General features: G+C 38.7%; 1 protein-coding gene across 1 annotated transcript in view; it reads left to right on the forward strand.

Moving 5' to 3' along the window:
* The window catches only part of DNAH11 (dynein axonemal heavy chain 11), a 91,495-nt gene that overhangs the window by 21,579 nt on the left and 56,135 nt on the right, over positions 1 to 13,781 (forward strand). Inside the window, 4 exon segments of the mRNA XM_030484880.1 lie at positions 1,618 to 1,741; positions 3,306 to 3,592; positions 12,459 to 12,574; positions 12,576 to 12,618. Of these exon segments, the coding sequence (XP_030340740.1) occupies positions 1,618 to 1,741; positions 3,306 to 3,592; positions 12,459 to 12,574; positions 12,576 to 12,618 (570 nt within the window).

Here is a 13,781-nt window from a genome sequence, read left to right on the forward strand (position 1 = left end):
TATACAGTCGTTCTGGTCATGTATAATATCAGTGATTTCCAGAAAGAGACAGAGGCCCATGCTGGCAAAGCTTAGTTTTGTTAGAGCAGTTTCTATTATTTGTAGTGTCAGATAATTTAACACAGAACATATTTACTTCTTATTGAGTTGGGCTAGGATTTCAGTGTCATCGTTTTTCACTTTGCACATATTCAGGAAGGAGCTATATAAGAGAAGGCACTTTTGACAAAGCTGTCCAATGTAGAAGTTTCCAAGAGGATTAAAAAAGAGCTTAGATTACAAAGATAATCTTATGGATCTTTCATAGGGACTGTAGATTTTGTTCTGCAGATTTAGAGGTTGATGTGATAATCATCAGAATTGCAGACAGAAGCCTTCTCAAGTATCCCTGGTCTTTCTTGAAAATGTTGTTAAGCCCTTATCTTCTCTCTGAAGTCTAGTGACTGAGAGTAGTATCTCAATTCAGCAAACAAAGTGGCAGGGTTTCTTAGCCCTACAATTTGGCAGTCCTGGAAAACTGTACGTGAAACTAAATCCTGTGCATTTTTTCTGCACCTTTTATGTTGATTTCACAATGGAGCCATTAGAAAAAAAAGGCTGGCAAAGTTCTACGGTGAGGTAAAACAAAGAGAATTGGCTTCCAGTAATGTTTTGGTTGAACAGGTTTCTTCTACCTCTTTATTAGATGCAACCAGATTAGACACTTTATCTCTTTATTTAAAAAGGTTCTCATCAATGCTTTTTCAGGGGTGATTTTTAAAGTGGTGTGAGACACGAAGAGAATGAGGCAGTTGCTTTTTTTTTTTTTTTTTTTTTTTTTTTTTTTTTTTTTTGTAATTGATACATGGAAGAAAAAATGAAGCAAAAGATCCAGCGTGCTGTCTCTAACCTCTGGACTGCTGATACCAGGCTGTAATCCCTTAGAATCTGCATCTGATTGTAAAAAATGAAATTCTGAAAGTAATTATAGATGCTTGCATAAATGATGAAAATATCAATTGCAAGAGATTTATTTTAATATCTCAAATATAGTTTGAATTACCTCAATGCTTACATTTGAATATTCCAGCAAATAAATATTTTCTAATTTTGGGCCAGATTCTCATTATTTTATGTATTCCATGAGCAGCAAAAAAAGCAAGCCTGAAATAGTCTGGGCTAAATATTCTAAGAGTAAATTAAAGTTTTATGCATATTTTTCACAAAATGATTCATCATCCTTCTGCCTTCGTGGTTGCAAACTGCCAGATGTGAAATTGTCATGTGCTCCTAGGGCCCTGTCAACCTCCCTTTAAGCTAACTAGGTCTTTATTCTGAGTCCAGTCAGGGTCCATCAGGATCTTGGAATGATGCTTTGGAGCAGCTCAGTGTAAAGAATGAGCAACCAGGCAGCTCTGGTCATTGTAGAGGTCACTACAGACCTTCAGCATTTGACAAAGGAAAACAGCTTTTCTTTCTGGTTGCTCAACTACTGGAAAAAAACAAAATGCTGATATGAAGATAATGTACCTTTAAGTGTCAGGAGCACATTATAACAAAAATAGACAAAATAGTTGTTGAAGTCTGTATTACGTTATTAGTTTTTTGTCATTAGGTGCTGGATCAGTCATATCCTAGAAGCCCCTAGGGATTTCTGATGGAGTAGGTGGTACTGGTAAACAAAACTTGTTGAGGCTGACAGCATACATCTGTTCCCTAGAGCTTTTCCAAATCACACCAAAGGAAGATCCAGGACCTCAGGGTAAACTAATAGATATTATTTGAGTCTACGAGTTTACTACTTCAAGAATGTGTTGTTTTGTTGTTGCACAGGCTTGATAAAATCACAGGTGAAACAGTCTAATTTACAGTAACAACCCTTGTGGTTCCTCTGGTTTCCAGCTGTACCTCTTGTTTTCTTTATGTCTGAAAAATGGGTAATCAAAAATATTTTAGTTTATATGCTTCACAGAATTTTGGTAGTTTCTCCACTTTTTCCAAGGCAGCTACTTCACACACTACAAAGATGTAGCTGGAGTTGTGGTATTTAAAGTTAGCAATTTGTTGCAAATTTTTGGATGTCACTGCATGTGTATTGATTTAGTAGCATAAAACTGATGTGGGTGAACACAGGGCAAAATTTTGCCCTCATTGCATGTGAGTCATTTTATCACTTAAACTGGTCATATGCAAATATAGGGAATATAGTTGAGAGAGGTGCTTTACCAGGTTTGCAGACTTCAGGACCTGCAAGGCTGAACCCTATGTGAGCAAGCAGGGAAGGAGGTAACGTTTTCTTCATCTTCAGTCCATGTGGACAAGTGATGTTTCTGAACCTCAGACACCACTAAATAAAGATCTGTTTATGGCCAAATATGGTGGATGGTTGTCCTCAAAAAGCTCTTCTGTTAGCCTTGGGGCCATGGCCACACCACCACAGTGTGTGCAGCCTGAGGCATCAGTTTTCAGAAGGAGTTACATGCTGCTCTGTGTCGGAAAAGTGCTGTGTGTTCTTCAGTGTTTTATATGGTGTCTAACTTCTTGTGCCCTTCTTTCCTGGGTAGATGAAGTGCAGTGTAAGATGGGGGCTCAAGTGGCCTTTTGTCCCATGCTGTTACAAGTGGGCAAACTTATAAGCCTCTCTTAACAAGCCTGTGCATTTGGTTTCTGCTAGGTTGTGGGGTTGTTCATATCACCCAGCATTGGCCTTATTTTGTATTTCAAATGTGACTACACTCAAGTGCAACTGATACTAGTTGTTTTTTTCTGGAATCCCATGCCAAAAAGCATTCCATGTTTGTAGCACTGCTAGCACAATGGTCCCATGCCATGTCTCTCTCTGGGCCACCCATGTGTGATGGCAAAAATAGTACTGCACCAGTGCATTACTCTGCATTACTCAGCCTTCCCCCCTGCTCATATCCCCCCTTCAACATCCAAAGAAAGCTTTCTTAAATACATTCACAATCTGCAGTCTGCAATTCCCAGATGTTACTGGTACGGTTATGGCTGTTCTTGATGGGGACTTTTGTGGCTGCAATATCTTTTTTTTTAGTGCATTCATAGGGGGATTTCCTTGATTAGTAATCTATTTTGATCTTTACCACTAGGTCATGTCAAAACCTCAGTGTTTTATATGGAAAACAGAGGCAAACTCTTTTTCCCTTTGGATGTTATACAGCAGATTAGCGATGTGTAAATAAACTGAAAAAAGTAAGGAGAACTCAGCAATGTATTGCTGTTAGTGGACTAACATGCATTTCATGCTTTTTCTGCATCAATGTTTTAACAGAATATGAATGATTACCTCCTTTCCTTACAGGGAGATCTTGCCAGTTTGTACATCAAGACGGGTGCCAAGAACATGCCCACAGTGTTTTTGCTGACAGATGCCCAGGTTCCAGATGAACGCTTTCTTGTGCTGATTGATGACTTGTTGGCATCAGGTGATTAGACCAACACATTTCTCGAAAGATCTTTTTCAATGACAAATGATCTGTGGTTTCCTTGAACTTTAAAGAGAGTTAGAAAAGAAGTCCGAGCCCTGTGCCTGATGGACACCAGAGAATGCTGCTGGAGGTTCTTCTTGAGTCGAGTGAAGCTGCAGTTAAAAGTAAGCTATTTTTCAGGGCCAAGAGGCTGGTCAAAATAACATAGTTCAGTTATTTCATAACCCAGCATGTGTTGGCATACTCCTCTTGAAATGCTTGCTTGTTAACATGTGACACCAAATTTGCCTCTCTCATGTTACCCATGTAACAGCTGTCTCCAGGTGGAGACTTTGTGTACGCCGAGGTTTGCTCCTAGATCTGGCTATTGCTGATTTCCTATCTGTTCATAGGAAACTTACATAGCTGCTCTGTGTCTTAGATTCATGGTCTTGTGTTTTGAATATAGTGGTGCATTTGAGAGAGAAGTGAGGTGCTGATGAGGAGTTAGTGGTGTAGTTAGTGCAATTGTAAATAGGTTCCTTAATTACACATACAGTAATTCTGTGTGGGTAGTAAACTCTTAAATGTTTTCAAAAAATAATTGAAATTTCACAGTAAATGTTAATTCTTTCTACTTTTCCTATGCCATTTAAAACTGGGGAAAATAAAAATATCCATGTAGCTGTTTTCAGGTCGAAAGATGTTTAGCAATATACATTAACATGATATCACAATTGCAACAAGTGTCTCTCAAACTCTGTTTTAGAGGCAATGTTGTTGAGGCAGACTGTAGTTCTTTCTTGAAAGCTGTAAAGCAGAAGCTGGGAACACTGGTTTCGGAGCGGCATCTCTAGGAACTTTCCATTTATGCAGGCTTCAGTTTTACACATCATCTGAAGCATATATGTACCTGATAGGAAAATTAGATGCCTGAAAAGCATTGACCATTTAGAAAGAGAATGTTTTGAAAGAAATGTATGCTTCATACTTTGTGTGTTAAAGTGATCACACTTTATAACATACCACTTTATCTTTTTTCCCCCCTCATCTTCCCTCTTTTTCCTGTCCTGCTTTAGTTTTGCCGATGTACCCTCCTCTCTAATTTTGTTGCCATCGCTTAAGCCCCTCCACAAATTTATTCTGTAACTTAAAAGCCAGTGGAGACTTGTATGAGAGACATATTCTGTATTGTTTTCACTTTTCCAGACTTCAGTGACATGGTCAGTAGTGGTGTTTACTTTGTGTATATCTATTTCTATTCAGTGCTATTTGTGTTTGTTTCATGACTATTACATTTGTGTACATTTATTAAGAGAGGACAGGGGAAAAAAGTGTGATGTCTAATATCTCCATTTTCTTCTTATCCATTTCTTTTTCTTTGTGTTTTACTTATTAGCCCAACAATTTCTTCTCTTTGTTTCTTTTTTCTTTTTCTTTTTCTTTTTCTTTTTCTTTTTCTTTTTCTTTTTCTTTTTCTTTTTCTTTTTCTTTTTCTTTTTCTTTTTCTTTTTCTTTTTCTTTTTTCTTTTTTTCTCTTTCTCTTTCTCTTTTTCTTTCTTTCTTTTTCTCTTTCTCTTTCTCTTTCTCTTTCTCTTTCTCTTTCTCTTTCTCTTCCTTTTCTTTCTCTTTTTCTTTTTTCTTTTTTCTTCTTTTTTCTTTTTTCTTTTTTCTTTTTCTTTTTTTTTCTTTTCTTCTTTTTTTTTTTTTTTTCCTTTTAAAGCCTGTTTGAAAGCCAGCTTTCAAATGCCTTTTACTTTGCAACCATTTCACCAGTCCCCCACTGTGCAAATTAGCACTTCTGGAGGCAAAAACAGGAGATAGCTATTCATGTTGCAGGGAAGCAAAGTAGAGACATTATGTACTGAAGGAGACATAAATTTAATGAGTTAACACACTGGCAGATATCTGTATGGACTTTTGGTTAGGACTAGGTGACCTATCACCTCTTCCTTTCCCTAGATTTGAAGAATAAAAGACTAATAAAATGTGAGGGAACAAAAGGGGTAATTTAGACAGTTTCAGAATGTTAAAGCTTAGGGAAGTGATATAGTCTCATTTTTCCATTTCATTTAAAAAAAACCCAAACCCAACATCCTACATTTAGCCACATTTTTCTTGCACTCACCCATCATCTTATACCCTGCAGTTCTGTTTATGATGAGGAATCTCTAGCTCAGGAACCAAAACTACACAGTGGTATGCTTCAAATCACCATAGCTGTTTGGTTTTGTGTTGGTTTTGCTTTCAGTCTGAAACTTGCAATCAATTCTGCTGTTGATGTACTGAGAACATGTAGTATGTAAGTGCAAATTTATGTCAGTGTAAGTTGGAAGTATGCCAGCTGAAGACAGTGGGTTGCACCAATTATAACCTTTGAAGGTCCTTTCCAACCCAAACTATTCTATGATTACTTGATCAGTCTCACCTCCCAAATAATTTCTGAGCTCACCAACAAGTTGCCACCAAGGAAACTGGTGGATCAGGAGCAGCAGACACAGTTACTGCCCCTCCACCAAATGAAGGCTCAGTTACGTTGTCAGACAGCAAAGAAGCTATCGAGGACTTCTATGTTCTGTAGCACATAAACTATCTTCTTCTGCAGTTGGCAGGCTCTTACAGAGTTCTTGTTCCTCTATGAAAAGCTCCAGGCTCTTCTCATTTGGGAGTCAGCCATCTCTTCTTGAGTACTTAGCTGATTTTTAAGGATACATCTATGTTAGTAAATTTATGAGGTCTGTTTTGTGGTTCTGAGAACTAGTAGCATGATATGGTTGGCACCCACATTGCTTAGCTTTCCCTTTGCTCTACTCAGAAAATGATAGCAGTGGTGTAGAGCTGGTTAGGAAGGATTCCTGGTGTGTACAGCTCCTTATTCCTGCTGTAGCACTGCTTAGTTTCACATGGGAGAACCATGCAAGCGAGTGTGCTAACACTTAAACGGGATGGGCCCTGTCTGTCCAGTTGTCAACCGTGTACCAAGATGATCTTTAGTTCATTAGTATTAAGATACACTGTTGTCTGTCTTGCTCTGTTTGAAGCACTTAGTAAACCTAGAGAGCTTGCATATCTGGGATGAACAGGAGGCAGTTGAGCTGAAAAATATATGTAAGAGACACATCTGTACTGAGAGTTCATGTGAGCGTGAGGCTCAAGTGGGACAGTTGAGAAGTGGGTTTTTTGTGTTCTTAGGAGTGGTGAATGCTACATGTAACTTTTTATTAATTTCACACAATATCAGTTTTTTTCTGCACACTGATTGTCTTAGTTATTCAGCTGTGCAAATTTAAATCTTAAAAATGTCAGATGAAAGACTCTTCCATAGTCTGTCACAATCCCTATCCCTTTCAAAGAAAGGGATGGGTCTACCTTTGAGAACTTCCTAAATTTTTTTATTATTTTTATATCTACTATTCATATAGTATTACTATATGAATTACGCTCACTGTAATGTTTATAACCTAGTTGCCTTGCAAGAAACGAAGCATTTCTTATGTAGAGCATTTCCTATTTTTTTTTTTTTTTCCTCTGTCAAATTAGATTGTCTTTTATGGCCTAGGCAGATGATAAATGTTTTCAGAATATGACCTTCAAGATTGTTCCAAATCTAGTCAGGAATAATGACTCATTTTTCCTCACAGCTCTCTTGATATCAGATCACATGGCATCTTCATTATTCTGTGTGCAAAGCAAGCAGTACGCAAGGTCCTTTATAATGTTGGGGATTCACCTTATAATGTTGGGGAGTTGCATGTTGGGGAATGCAAATAAACCTTGAAAATATGCTACATCAGATCCATGCCTGGTGTGATTTTACCAAACTTCACTAAAGCTAAAAGAGATAGAAAGATTGTGCCATGGCAAGAATCCGGTTATCTTCTTTTTATGACTACCTTTCCACCATATGCTGTATCCTTTATTATTTAGTATTATTTATTGTGGACATTTTTATTGTCCACAAAAAATAATCAACAAAGACATAGTTACCTAATCATGATGTTATATTATAGCCAGGGCTCTGCTGGAACTTTCTGCCTAACAATACAATATAGTAAAAATCACTCAGTTGCAGCTTTGTCTTTTAGAGAAAAGTAATGGAAAGTATAAACAGTGTGTTTGAATTTAAGCTCTGGAACTAGCTATTGCAAGAATTAATTAATTAAAAGGTTGAGAAATTGTTCTTCTAAACTTCATCCTGACACAATAATCTACAAAGTTTGTGCGTAAGTAACTAATTTTATCTATTGCTACTTTTTAAATTGGATTTAATTGTTTCCTTCATTCCCTGCAAAGTTTCTAGAATTCAGTTTTGCACATCGTCTCATTTAGTCCCTCTGTTCTTAGCCTTCATAGCAGTTCTTTTCAACTGTTACCTTCTGCTTTGTAATCTGCGCTTGTAAAATTACAGCTATGTGTTTGAATATGTCTGCTTTGCAAGCAAAAGATTGGTGCATTTTTATTTCATGAATACTAAGTTCCTCTGACTTTAAACTTGCAGTTTTTAGGAATGTTCACAGTATAAATAGGACAATTGAGTCCAGAATACTTACTCTGGTATATTTCTTTTTTCTTGGTCAGGTTTTCCAACCAATTAGTTTAGGTAGGACTAGTGTGCACCTGGTACTTCTTGCAAAGACTTTCACTAGGGCTTACCTCTGCTAGATGCACCGTTGCTTCAACAATTTCTCTCCTATCTGCCTTCACTCATCACTCTGTTCATCTTCTGTCCCTGCTTGTTGTTTATGTAAGTGTTGAGAGGTTTTTTTGTGTCCTGTGGTTATCTATGCGAGGTCCAGTAGTACTGTGCTGGATAAGCACAAGATTAGAATAAAGATTAGAATGTACTACTATAATGTAAACTTCAAAACTGTAAGAATTTTTTTTTGAGGGGTGGCCAAGGGCAAGGAGAGAACAGATGAGTTCTCAGTATAACTTAGTAAATCTAGAATTTAGGTGCTACGGTAAAGTTAAAAGTAAAAAAAAATCATGAAAGGTCAGCATTATCTTCTCAGGGACCTGCAGTTCATATAAACTAATTCAGTACCCTATAGATACAAATAGTTCTTTTAAATCACTCCTAATAAATTACACCTGATAAAAAAGCACCTTCTTTTCTGAAGTTTAACAAAAGATTGATATAAATAGAGGATAAATATTAATCGTTCCAAACAAGTTTTTAATACATAGGGATTGTAAAATAAGGGTACAAGACTAAGGAAAACACTGAATTTTTATTTGTGTTTGTCAAATGGCCCAAGACTTTGATTTGGACCCTTCTTGCAGTCCAGCACTTAGAGGGTTAAGTCCAAATATGAGCAATGTGAGCAGTGTAGGAGGGTGTAGAAGATGTAATTTCTAGCAAGACTGTGTATGGTTTGCAGCTTTGGAGGTGTGATAGATTCAGTTTGGCACAACTTCTATAGCAAGGGAACTTGTGAGCAGCATGTTGAAACAGGGACAGATATCTCTAGGCTCTCTGTTACTGCTGCTACCATGGCAGGGATGCAGATCTGATAAGGTGGCTGCTAGAGGAAAAAGAGAGGAGAAAATGAGGTGTCCCACGCATCAACATTGCTCACCATGCCACTGATATTATAACTGGATATAGAACTTTCTTAGAAAATGAGGTAACATGAGTAAGATGGAGAGACAGTGTCTAATTGAAGGTTACATCACAATAACAGAGAAGAAATTTAAGAAAACTCACAGAAGTGCCCAAGGTCTTTAAGAATTGTGAAACAGACCTAGCAAGTTCTGCATTTCTTCTTCAGCTGCATTTCATCTCTGATTCAGAGTTTTGGGGTAGAGACCATTTATCCTGGTGTTCTTGTATTCTGTTTCTTCTCTGTTTGCCCTTCTTTCTCATCAGCCTGATAAAAATTTCCTGTAAGTTCTAAGACCTTTCTTTGGTCTTTGTACAGTCTTAGTGTAGTTTTCATCACTTGACTAGAATGGATTTCTACATGGACATTTCTGCCGTTTGCCTCTTCATGCTGAACACATTCAAGGTAAATGACCTTTTCCTCTGTAGAAGACTTAGACTAGCTTGCTGTTTGGCCTGTAACATCCCTGGGCAACCTGGACTCCATTGCGTTTTTGTGTGGGTGTCTACATTTCTACCTAAATTCTTGAAAAGGGAGGAGAACATTACTCTCTTGCAAATATGAGACCATGCACTGCTGTTTGTAATTCTTGCAGGAGTCAAAGGTCACAAGTGATTTAAAACCAATGGTGTCTCTTGCTGACACATTCTGAAGTACTTCCTAGACCTGTGGTTAGAAGAACCACTAATCACTGTGGTTAGAAGAATTTTTAGGTTCATGTAAGGCAGGTTTTTTTGGTCTATTTGATAACAGATGAGATCAGTAGAGGGACCAGAATAACTACAGCAATTCAAAACTCTGTTTTAACATGAAATAGTCCTTTACATTGATTCCACGAGACAGAGGAAAAATATACTATGAGATCCTGTGTCTTTGGGAAGCTGGTAAGCATGTTTGAAATGGAATAGGTACTGGTGGATACCCTCCATTTAGAAATATAAACAAGTATATGGACTAAAAAATGATGGAACACGCAGTTAATTCACAGTGCAGTCTAAAACATGGGCTTGGGGGCTTTAGTTTATTAAATATTTATTGTTCACTCACCAGTGAATTTTTCAGTAAATTATTCTCTCTTATGCCCCATTTAATAGTTTATTCTGCATCATTCCTCTTCATGCCTGTTACAGTAGAGAATTATAGGGACAACACAGGACACTATCATTGTTCTGTTTGCCTTGCTTGCTTCTTATCATTTTTCAGGTCTTCCTTCTTTGTCTTTTGATATTTTCACACATCTTATGCCTTTCACCTTCTCTCTTTCCATAATGGGTCCCAGCAGAAGGGTTTTCTTGCTGTTACGCTTGGCCATATCACACCCTTCTGAAAATGGTGTCATTGATGTGAAGCCTTTAATAATTTCAAAACCCCACTCAGTTTATGCAGCCATGAGGAAGAAGTTTTTTGTGAGATACAGCCTGACCAGTGCTTGTGAGCAGAGGCCATTTCCTCATTGATTTTGCTAAAAAAGGATGGGAATAAAAAACCCCACACACCTTACCCTGTGATTTGGCATGAAATCCCAGCTTTACAACATGTATAAATGTCACAGGGAACAGTTTCCCTTCAGGAGGCTTTTCTGAATAATGGTAAAAGATTTTCTTGTTTTGACTTAGTTCTACTGAAACTTACTCATCTTTGCTCCTAACTAAAGGTTAATTGCAGAAATTGTTGCCTTGTGTTTTCCAGTGTAGAGGTGTATTTTTAGAAACTGTGAGAAAGTGGCAAGTCTTTTCCATTTTCTGTGTAATCTTCTTTCCAGATACCACAGAAGCTTTTTCCACTGTGATTATCTTCTCATCACTTTCTCCCTCTCTGGCTGCTTTAAAGCCCAGTGCCCAGTGAAGTATTGTCCCAGGTCAACCTCCTGTCTTCACTCCATTTTTCTTCCTTCTTTTCATTCAACTTTCTGCTCTTCTTCCTTTTTCATCCAGTTTTCTCTTAATAGGTAATGGCAATTCTCGATTACTCTAGAGTCAGAATAAACCTATCACTTCCCTGGCTGCCTGATTGGGATCTGTCCTGACTTTTGCAGCTGTTGGAGATATGATAAACCCTTCTGATACCATTTGGATGTTTTCTATTGGAATTACTAATATTGATGCTATATGGTTTGAGAAGCCCTGTACATCAAGAACAGCTCATTTAAAAAGAAGTATATAGAAGAGACTCCAGTCCTGCCTTAACAGCCTGATGTCTGTCATTTTGCTCATTAACCAAAAGCAAATACAATGGCCAGAGCACGTGCTAACTGCAGTAAGTAGGTCTACACATAGAACTGAGACACGAGAATAACCCTTCCTTCCCGAATATGAGTCGCTTTGAGTAAGCCTGGTTTTAACAGCCTGTCAGATTTATTTTCCTTTGAAGATTTTAGCCTACCCTTGTTCAGACATCCCTTTCCACTTTTGTAAATAGTCCCTAAAAGTTCACATACAAACTAAGATCCAGATGTCCTTTTCTTCCTGTTCTTTTAACAGGGTTGCAGTGTGTATTAAAGCAACAGGAAGTGCCTTGAATAGATCTAGAAACTGAAGACCTGGTTTTGTGTCACCATGACCAGCTGAATGTGCACCTTCTGGCTGTGTGCCAGCCAGTCCCTGTGGCTGCATTATTTTTTATAGCTATCAAACTGAGTGATAGTAATGCGGAGAGAGGGTGTTATGGTTTAGACCCAGCCAGTAACTCAGCACCACACAGCCACTCGCTCACCCACTCCTTCCCTCCCCAGGCAGGAGGGGGAGAAGAATCAAAGGAACGTAAAACCCATAGGTTGAGATAAGAACAGTTTAATAACTAAAGTACAATATAGTACTACTAATAATAATAATAATAATGTTAAGGGAAATAACAAGGGGAGGGAATATAAAACTAAAAGGGGAAAGGAAAAACCCAATAAGCAATGATGCACAATACAATTGCTCACCACCCACTGACCAATACTCATCAGTCCCTTCCAGGTAGTTCCCCCCAGTTTATATACTGGGCATGAAGTGCTGTGTTACGGAATACACCTTTGGCTAGTTTGTCCTGTCTCTGCTTCCTCCCAGCTTCTTGTGCCCCTCCTCAGTGGCAGAGCATGAGAAACTGAAAAGTTCTTGATCAGAGTAAGTGCTGTTGAGCAACAACTAAAACATCAGGTGTGTTATCAGCATTGTTCTCAGATTAAAGCCAAAATACAGCACTGCACCAGCTACTAGGAAGAAAATTAACTCTATCTTAGCTGAAACCAGGGCAGAGGGGAAGGAAGCTGTGTTCCTAGAGTGGAAAGGCAGTAAAACCTATTTGCGCAAGGTAGCTGGTGGAGTTTATTAACTGCCAAATTTGGTTTGGAGCCTCACAGTGCACTGGCCAGCACAAGGCCATGGTTCACTGCGTGTCTGTCTTTGATTGCCTCAACTTACTGTGTGATTATTTTCTGTCCCTTTTCCCTCCCTCCTCTCCACAGATCATTCTGTGTTTCTCTCCCACCAGTGCCACGCTCGGAAAGATTGCTCGGAAGTTCCCAGCCATAGTTAACTGCACCACAATTGACTGGTTTCATGAGTGGCCACAGGAGGCTGCGCGCCATCAGCAGGAGGTTCATTGAGGAAGCTCAGGGGGTCACGGTACAGAGTTTCAAGCTCGTCAGTCTTCTAAGAAAACAACGGAGATCATTGAAAGATCAATAACTGAGTAAGCTGAAAGAACAATGCTGCTTTTACTCCTCCTTGCATACTTGTTGCCTTCGGTGGTGTTCAAGCTCATCCCTGCTAAAGCTGAATTTTTATGCCATGTCTCTGACCAGATCCTTCAGCAGTTTAGGAAGCTGTCTAGCACAGGCAGAGAAGTGAAGGGGAAAGAAAAGGCATATGTAATTCGTAGCAGAATCCTTCAGTTCTAGGCTTTTTTGGCTCTTATAGATACAGAATTTATTTAACCCTTTTCAATGCAGTTAAATATATTCACTGGTACTGTAGCAAATGAGGCTGAAATATTGCAGTGCACAGTCCAGGCTAACTAAAGAAGTGCTTTCCCACTGTTCAGCAACTAAGCAGGTGGAAATTTCCCCTGTAACCACGTGGCAAATACATTTAGAGTTTTAATATCTGGGCAATTATTCTCTTTTTTTCCGAATTGATCCGGAGTGTAACTTGCGGTTTTTCAGGAAAAAAGTCTTGCATTAGTGAGTTTCCTTTCTCATATTCTTCTAAGAGTTTTAGCAAGCTGCCTGTGTTGTCCCACGCAGCATGGGGCAATGCTGTCGCGCTGGCAGTGAGACTGCTCAGGTATTTGCTGGTGGAGTAATTCACATAGATCTAGAAAGGATTTACTTTCCTTCCGTGATTGCAGTTGCAGTAATTTCATTCTGGAGTGCTATTATATCTGGGACCATTTATTTGTATGGGGGGTTTTTAATCATGAGAGACTGGAGATTTAAGGAATGCCCAATGCTTAAACTACCTGGTTTTAGTCAACGGTAGCACCAGTCCCCGTGCAAATCTCTGTGTAAGAGATTGATGCATTTACAGCATACAGCATTACAGTCCTCCTGTATCAAACTGATACAAAATACAATGGAGTTATCCTGAAATGAAGGTGAAGGAGAGGGGAAATCTGTAGTGATGTCTGAGGCTGCTTCCAGGGTACCCTATGGACACTTCCCCTTTCTTCTGGCTCCTCCAGAGGCTCCCTTGCTGCCGGTTCCTCCCTGTGCTCCAATGGCATTAGGATGCCTCCTGTAGGAAAGCAAGAGAAAGAGAGATGCTTGCAAATCCTTGCATGTTTTTCA

The sequence above is a fragment of the Strigops habroptila genome, chromosome 1, assembly GCF_004027225.2.
Source record: "Strigops habroptila isolate Jane chromosome 1, bStrHab1.2.pri, whole genome shotgun sequence".
In the NCBI taxonomy this organism is placed as follows: domain Eukaryota; kingdom Metazoa; phylum Chordata; class Aves; order Psittaciformes; family Psittacidae; genus Strigops; species Strigops habroptila.